Source organism: Sinocyclocheilus anshuiensis, unplaced genomic scaffold (genome assembly GCF_001515605.1).
Source record: "Sinocyclocheilus anshuiensis isolate Anshui unplaced genomic scaffold, SAMN03320099.WGS_v1.1 scaffold1938, whole genome shotgun sequence".
NCBI lineage: Eukaryota > Metazoa > Chordata > Actinopteri > Cypriniformes > Cyprinidae > Sinocyclocheilus > Sinocyclocheilus anshuiensis.
In genome coordinates, this window is record NW_015547736.1 from 246175 (window position 1) to 255553 (window position 9379).

Sequence of the window (9379 nt, forward strand, 5' to 3'; positions counted from 1 at the left end):
CCTTTTTAGAAAAATGAACATTTTTATTGCTGAAATTGCATATATTAAAAACTTTGAAAACTAAACCCATTTTAGTGCATTTAATTGCCATATTACATTCAAAATGCAAATACAAATATATAAAAATATAAAAAATCCATTTAAAATTACTTATAAAAAGGTAAACACAGTACAACCAAAAACTAAGACATAAATCAGAATAATAGTAATAAAAAATAATAATAAAACCTAAACATTGTGCAAGGCTTTTTGGCTTTTGTAAGAGGCAAAAATTTGTGGGCAGGAAGCTAATGTGGAACAAAAACAAGAGTCCATACACATAACATTTATTAACACATTTTTCAGCAACATGAATTTAAAGTTATTTGGAGAACAAACCCTCTTAAATGTCTGTCTGCATACTGGTGTGTGTGTGTGTGTGTGTGTGTGTGTGTGTGTATGAAAATTCTGGGGTGAAACCGAGAATTCTGGATGTGCTTGTTCGAAAACCGAAACCGAAAATGCTTTGTAATAATTATTTATTTTATGAAATAATATAAAGTAATTATGTAAGACTTTTTAATTTAACTCAATTTTAATGACACGGAATTTAAAAAACACAAGCCAATAAAATAACCACACTTTTATTGAAAGAAAATTGGACAGAAAATATATTAATATTAAATATCAATGTATTATTTTTATTCAGTTCTATGCAACAGAATCAGACATAACTGTTGTTGTTGTTGTTGTTTTTGACTAATTATCCAAATAATGTATAGTCCTGCAAACAGGGTTTTTCCTTTCTCAAAATGCGGCGGAGGTGGTACCATCCTGATCATGTGCACACAATGTACCCACCCTTCAAGTGGCTGAAACAAACACTTTTTTCACAATTTGAGTTGAATTACTGAAATAAATGAACTTTTCCACGACATTCTAATTTATTGAGATGCACCTGTAGTGGGGAGCAGATCAGTGAACGAGATTTTACCAACATTGCCCAGTACTGCAAACAGGAACAAGTATACTACATAGAAATTTCTTGTCGGCGCGTTATTTGAGTGGACTTAGCTTTTCCGGTGAGCATGTGCGGTAAATGAGCAGAATGCACATTGATAGAGCAGAATAATGAACGGAGCGTCACACGGCGCAGTGATGACGGCTGGAGGAGAGTGAAACCTGAACACTGCTGGGCGGCGTGGCGCAACATATATTTTCGGCGGCTGAAAATTCAGTGCATCCCTAGTAAATGGACTAAACGATTCTTCGAAGCACATAATTTTCCTCGATGATTTTTTTGTACGAATAAATGTTTGACATCTAAATGTTTGACTTTTTTATCTTATTGGAATCGAAACTAGGAATCGATAAGAATCTGAATCGATAAGCAGAATCGGAATCGGAATCGATAAAATTCAAACGATACCCAACCCTACTCACGTGACTCTCCTTTAAATTCACCCTACTGGCTTATAAGCCTTCATCCAAAAATGAAATTTGTCATCATTTACTCAACCTTACGTTTTCCAAACCTGTATGGAAATTCTAATGCAGATATAAAAGTACTATGGAAGCCTATGGCTATCAGCCACTGTACAAATGGTATGTTGTGGCACTACCCTGACTAAGGTCTATACCCAGCTGTATAAACACAAGAATTGTTTTATGTATGTTTGTACTATCTATATTTATGCATATACAGTGGGTACGGAAAGTATTCAGACCCCCTTAAATTTTTCACTCTTTGTTATATTGCATCAAGGATGATCAGAAGAAATGGACAGCACCTGAGTTAAATATATGAGTGTCACAGCAAAGGGTCTGAATACTTAGGACCATGTGATATTTCAGTTTTTCTTTTTTAATAAATCTGCAAAAATGTCAACAATTCTGTGTTTTTCTGTCAATATGGGGTGTTGTGTGTACATTAATGAGGAAAAAAAATTAACTTAAATTATTTTAGCAAATGGCTGCAATATAACAAAGAGTGAAAAATGTAAGGGGGTCTGAATACTTTCCGTACCCACTGTATACTGTTGAGCCAAAACATCATGACCACCTGTCTAGTAAGGTGTTATATGGAATATACACTGTACCCAATTTGTTGTTTGTCCTCCTTTGGACCACTGCTGGTAGGTTCTCACAAAAACGCCCCACAAGTCTCGCTGTTTCAGACATTAGGGATGGGCGATACCACTTACTTTGTTTTCGATACAATATGATACCGATACGATACTTATAAACTGAACTTTTAAATTATTACATTTATTAAATTATTAAATTACTATGAGTAAAGTGGGTAATGATACCCACTTAACTTTATATTTGAAATGCATTTTAACATTCAATGCGCCTTAATTGCAACTTGCACATGGTTAAAATGTTTACTGTAGTGGTAACCATGGAAATCTACAAATACTATAGTTGAATTACGGTCACTTTAGTAAAGCCATGGTTAATTTTCATAAGGGACTGCCAGTGACAGGCTGTTGTACGCATAAAATGCAACCTTTTTATTCTGACAGTGTATGATTTATATTAACATTACAGAATAGAACATGATCAATATGAACTTTTAACATTCAATTTAAATAAATGTAATTGCACAAACTATGTAGGCTACAATTTCAATTTGTATATTGTGAAATAACTCAAACATATGTTTTTTTCTGTCCTCTGATAAGCATTTTTTCTGGGCTGCCGTTCCCAAAAGCATCAGTGCTTTCTTATGATACTTTTGGGTAATGCAGCCCTGTTTGAATGCACTGTCGGAAGTGAGTGAACGCTCTCTGGGATTGATTGGTTCTGTCTTGATTCTGATTGATTGGTTAGCAGGAAAATAGTTCTATCCTACACAATTATTCGCTAACATAGGTTATTCGTCCAATTCAATGCATATTGTAGACATGAATTATTTTGTTCAATTAACAAAATCACTGGTAAAAAAAAACTACTTAGTATCGATATTTTTGAGTATCGACATTTTTGATACTAGCATCAGTATCGATATATCGATACTTGAGGATCAATAATTCCCATCTCTATCAGACATGCTCTAACATAGTTGTCTGGCCACAACAAATTGGCCCTTGTCAGTCACTCAGTCACTTGCAAAGGGTCACTCACAGTTTACTCCTAAAAGTAACTATCAAACATGTTCTCACATGAAGTCATTGTTATTCAGGCATGAATCCATCTTTATTTATTCGGGATTAGTTCATGCGTTCACTAATTATTAGTTTATGTTGAAGTAAGTTTTAATTTGCGTAATTAGTACATGATTATTTAGGTACCCCTTATTATAAAGCTTTATATTCACCTTGGTTTATGATTATGGAAGTGACGTCACTGTCATTAGATTTGTATTCTTGTGGTTGTTGACTCTGACTCATGAATGATGTGCTGTAAGGTGCAGTTTTTGTTGTTTTCCTTAATGTCTTTCACGTCTGTTCATGAAGCAGCTGGTGATGTCCTGTCCTCATGATTATTATGACAGCCTCCTCAACCCTTTGCTGGGCCCACTGTTTACCTATCTGCTGCAGGTAACCTTAACATCATATACAATATCTGGAAGTATGTGGTTAACAAACCAGAGCATGTTTTTTTTTATTTTTTATAATGCTTCATTTTTAAAATGCCTCCCTTAAATACTCAAGTCATATATTTACTACTACACTGTGTAATTAGTGTTTTTAAATTGTGCTATCTGATACAGATTTCCCAATTTGATTCACGGATAAACAAAGAAAAATATGCTAACTTGAGAAAGCTAGAAGAAATGCATAATGTCATTCCAGACAGACTGGATGATGATAAGATCAGATCTCTGTGTGGAGCACTGGCTGTTGTCAGACTCCTTGTGCAAACAAATATCGCACTGAATTATTACAGTTAATGGCAAAATGAATGTTTGAAAATGTAAAATTATATTTCGTACTGACACACTACAGCAAAAGATGCACGTCAAACAGATGTAGCTCAATGAAATAGAAGCGCAATAAATCTGACTAAGTTACATTTTGAAATTTGATAATGTCGATGATATCGTCTGCGATTTTTTTTGCGTAGCTTGTCAGTGAACTACGGCTCTGTGAAGTAAATACTGCTCCATCTGAAAAGCACATGATGGAGATTTACTACTGATCACAGAACCGGCTTTACTGACAAGATGCGCATGACAATCGCATGCGATTTATCATGCAGCCCTAATTTGTCCTTCGGTACCAAATTTCTATAAAGGGGTCTCGTCAACGTCAGTGGGCCAATAAGCATGCAGTGTGATTGATGTGCCTAAATCAAGTGCTGGTGACTGGCTCTGGTGAGGAATCAAGGAAAAACACTAGTTTACAATGGTTAAGCCCAGTGACATGGATCACATGTGAGGCTGTAGTGTGTAAGCAATCCCCATAGATGTAAGGCTACATTTACACTAGATTTAAAATTATATTTTAATACAAAATAACACTTTATTTTGATAGTCCACTTTAGACATTCTTCTAACAGTAAGTAACTTTGTAACTACATGTCAACTAGCAGTCATTAGAGTATTAGTAGACTGTCTGCTTAATATCTTCTAACACTTTATTTTGATGGATCTACAACATACTGAGAAACTTTGCAAGTATATGTCAACTTATTCTACTAACCCTAAACCTAACCTAACAGTCTACTCTGAGAGTTAGTAGACATGTAGTTGCAAATGAATGAGAATTAGTTGACATGTAGTTGCAAAGTTACTTATAGTTAGTAGAATGTCTAAAGTGGACTATCAAAATAAAGTGTAACCGTTAATTATCAAAAATCCATAAAAGGGGCACTTTAACTAAGAATTTAACTTTTGCGCAAAACTGGAACAACGCATAAAACGTTTGCGTATAAAGCACCATTTCCATCCAATGAGCCAAAGAGAACAAAAGCGTCACTTCCTGATAAACTGGCACTAAATATCACTAAGAAAATTAGAAGTCACTGAATATAACAATTTTCTTATATGATAAATTACTTTTATCAAAACACAATAAATGCGGTCATTGCTTTCAGAGGTGGATGCCACTTTTTTTCCAGGAGTTTCAGAACAGTGTAATCGAAACTGAGTCATCAGGCAGGCGTGTCCTATTTGAGAATTTGCATAGGTCACCGATCATGCGCAGTTGGGTAAAAGCCAACACGAAACCCCTGATGGCAGGATTACATTCATACTGTTATAACTTCAGATACCTGTCCTGATCGCAGGGGTTTCATGTCAAAATGCATTCACAACTGACATTACTGCATGTTTTACATTTTTTACTGGTTGTTTATTTGTTTTCGAAAGTCGTTTAAATGTAAGATTATAAAACATAAAAATAACCTGTATTGTCCTTCATTATCCATCGCAGACGCTTTTCTCATTCATTATCCATCGGAGCAGATCAGAAATACCCGTGCAAAAAAAACAGCATTCTTTGCATGATCTCTTGATTTGTTTGTTTTTATTTTTTTTTGGAAAGGGGTCGTTTTCCCATAGCTTCCAGAAATGCCCATTTTACGTTGTGGTAATGAAACCCCTGAAATTTAATGAATGCCCAGAAATGCAGCCATTACCCCGGAAAACCCATAAACAAAGCAGCTGCACTACTTTGTTTCTAAACAGGATTTCAATATTTTAAACAGCCATTCAGATTTTTGTATTCACTATGGTGTTCATTGCAGTACTGAATACTTCAATACTTAAGACTTTAACAGGCTATTTATTTTCAAACTTTTTATTTTTTTTTACATTTTAATCTGGAGTACAACATGCTCTATATTGATTGAAAATGTTTTGGTTCGGTCACACTTTACATTAAAGGGGTCATATGATGTGATTTCAAGTTTTCCTTTCTCTTTGGAGTGTTACAAGTTGATTGTGCATAGATAAGATCCCTGAAGTTGCAAAGACTAAAGTCTCAAAACCAAAGAGATATTTTTTATCAAAGTTAAGACTCTGCCACACCCCCCTAAAACGGCTCGTTCTAACACGCCCCCACTTATCTACCGCGCTACTGTTTTGTTATTAGTTTAAGTATTTGCTATTGACTGTTCAAATGCAGAGTTTTGCGCATCGTGTGTGTGTGAAAGCATCATATGACCCCTTTAAGGCTCCAATAATTATAGTTCAGAAGTTATAATTCATTAGTCAACAAACTGCAAATGAAAAAATCTTCTAAAACATTTATTAATCTTAGCTAATTTCAACATTTAATATGACACATTATTAAAATCAAAGGTTGAAACGGCATTATTTAATGGACCTGAGCTAGCATGAACTAACAGTTGTATTTTTTTTTTAAAAAGGAATAACTTCTATAACAAACGTAGCTATTGTTAATGTCAGTGCATTAACAAAGGTTAACTAATGATACCTTATTGTACCGTGTTACCAATTGTTCTTTATAAATCTTTTGCACTTTAATATATTTCAAACATTCGTTTGTGTGTATTGCTGCTTTACTGTATTTAAATGTTCAGTTCTTTTTGTTATAAGAAAAAAGTTATTAAACCTGTTCTATTGTATTATGACAACATTTTTTGCAACATATTTCAATATCGTGATAATACTGTATATCATGATAAAAGCTTTAGCAATTATAGCAACATGAAATTTCAGCCTGGTCTCATGTTTATATATAGGTATTAATATGTAACATTTACAAGCCCAAAACGTACATTTTTGTACGTTTTTTATTGATGCTAAAACGTACAATTTTGATGTATTTCAACGTTTAAAACGTACAAATTGCTATGTATTTTTAGCTAAAAAATGTAAAAATATTTACGTATCTTTTATATCAAGACATTCGTATCAATGCATTTGTATCATTTTATCAATAAGCGATTTAGATTTTTAGATTCCTTAACCTACCCCCAAACCTAAACCTACCCATTTTACACCGAATATGCATTTTTATCATTTTATTAATAAGCAATTTAGATTTTTAGACCCCTTAACCTACCCCAAACCTTAACCTACCCATTTTATGGCAAATATAAAAGGATATAAAACACAATTGACCAAAATATGCAGGAAAATAACCATTTTAGTAACATTATAGCATTAAAATATTTTTATAGTTGCCAATCCCACTCCTTACCTATAAACCTAAACTTTTCTGTACAGTATAAGAAAAACATGACAGACAGATAAATGCAATTACAATTATTTATTTGTTGCAAAAATGTCAAAAGCAGTACCAAAAGTAATCCAAATGACGATGTGTTGCAGTCACACCAGAAACACGGCATGTCGCAATCTGTGACGAATGCAGGCGAAAACCAATGAGCGTTCAATTATCCTGCCGTAAAACCCGTCGTTTGAAGCAGCAACATTTGAATTTGTAAAGAGAGCGCGGCAGTCAGCGCGGGCTTTGCTGCTTACGGATACTGGACTCGCTGCTCGGGATGGAGATGAAGATCGCCGAATAAAGGCTTGGATTTGGGTCTGTTTCTCGCAGTTGTATGGATTTTATAGTTCTGTTGTCAGTAGGGATGCACCGATACTGGTATCGGGCCCGATACTGGTCTCCTGTACTCGTACTTGTACTCGTTAAAATGCCCCGATACCAAACGCCGATACCACACAGCATGTGATAAGCGCCGTATTCAAACAAAGAAACACCGACAACAGAACAACAGACAGCAGAAAGGAGTTAAGGATGTCTACTACGAATTCCTTGTAGTCGTATGGATTCTGAAGATTTGGATTACAGCACACGAACAAAATTGTTTCATTTCGTAATTATATTGCATTTTTGTTGTATTTTATAGTTCTATTAAATTGTCAGTCACAGCATGTCGGAGAAAACACCTTTTGTGGCCCATGGCAAACAAAGTAAACATTACATGAGAAGTAAAGGTTAAACCATTGCGGAAATGTTATTTATTTTAAGATTTAAAGTGAAGTCTTGTTTAACATTATGTAGGCCTATTCTTGGAAACGAGCTGGCAGCAGAAATCACACAACAAAACGAAATGTTATCATTTCATATTAAATAAATGAGTAAACAATTTAATAATGCAATTGAAAACAAGGTAATTGATATGTCAACTAAAAACCAACTAATTAAAATTAATGCCGCGATTTCAATATTCATAAGGATTCATTTTTAGGTGTCGTCAATACGTCAGTTTTGTACGTTTAAATGCTGAAAATACGTCAGTATTGTACGTTTTAGTGCCTGTAAAAACGTAAGTAAATGTACATTTTATAGAACCACATTTTACATAATACATACGAATCATCATGAGATCACGTTGGAAATTTTGATACCGTCGCATGCCTAGATAGAAATAGCTAGTAGAAAGTAGCTCTTTGTTTCACCCACTGCTGCTGCATCTGGGGGTCCTAAGAATTTTCATGGCAGTCACAGGCAAAAACCTTAAAATCAGTCCCTAGGTGGGTGAAGGGCAAAAACTGCATTTTAAACAATGAGAAGTCCTATCCTTGCCCGGCTTGGTACCAGAGGTGGCCTTCTTGCCCTCTAAGAGGTGTCTGGCTGTTGTCCTAGCATCTCTATCTGATGGCGTTGAACAGTTTGCTAATCTTAGTCCACCAAGATCCAATCAAATGGCAACAAACCTTTGTCCACTATTATGGTCAAAGAAGGGGTCAGCCATGCCATAAACTGGGCCCTGGAATGTGCTGTTCACTACAAATGAATGACTGAGTAACTCACCTATTAAAATGTGTGTTGGCAGTGTGTGTACACAATAGGGGTGCTCCGATTGATCGGCTACCGATCACTATCGGCTGATAATCACGTTGGGATGTTTGATCGGCGGTCTCTAAAACGGCCGATCTCCAAAAACCGATCTCAAGCTGATGAAGCTGCCGTGAGAGTTTTGGCATGACATGCAGAGGCACCGTCTCAGTCTGTCCGGCGCGGGTGAAATAATTGTAATGCTGAAGGTGTTACATCGCGTCTGTCTATAAGCGAGCTGCACGCTGCACAGTTGACACAGGAATTGTCACTTGCACAATCGAGGCAGTGTCACATCGTCACTAAAGTTTATAAATTGCATTACTTTTTCATTCTTGCCAGCGTTTAATCATTCAGCGCTCGCGTGCTCCTGGAGACCGTACGCTCATGCACACTCGCAGCGCACACACATAATGCCAAGTTCACATTATTCCGTTTGCAGTGGGCCCGGCAGTGCTTTCAGGAACGGTGAGTATGCACTGCAGCAGTGCAGAGATCTTTCTTCACCGAGTCTATTGCTTCGCTGCAAGCGCTGAATTAAAGTGACAGCGCATTGTTTGCAGTAAATATGAACATGGATTGACACGAAAATGTAGTAATTACACCATAAATGCATATAATTAAAGTCTACTGCGTTTCACAGTCAACACATGGCTTTTTGGCTAGGTTTAAAGGGAAAG

At 35.7% G+C, this 9379-nt stretch overlaps 1 protein-coding gene across 1 annotated transcript in view; it reads left to right on the plus strand.

Moving 5' to 3' along the window:
• Nucleotides 1-9379, plus strand: part of xpo5 (exportin 5) — a 109457-nt gene that overhangs the window by 26840 nt on the left and 73238 nt on the right. Inside the window, exon 19 of the mRNA XM_016507321.1 lies at nt 3427-3524. Within this exon, the coding sequence (XP_016362807.1) occupies nt 3427-3524 (98 nt within the window). The remainder of the gene's footprint in view (nt 1-3426; nt 3525-9379) is intronic.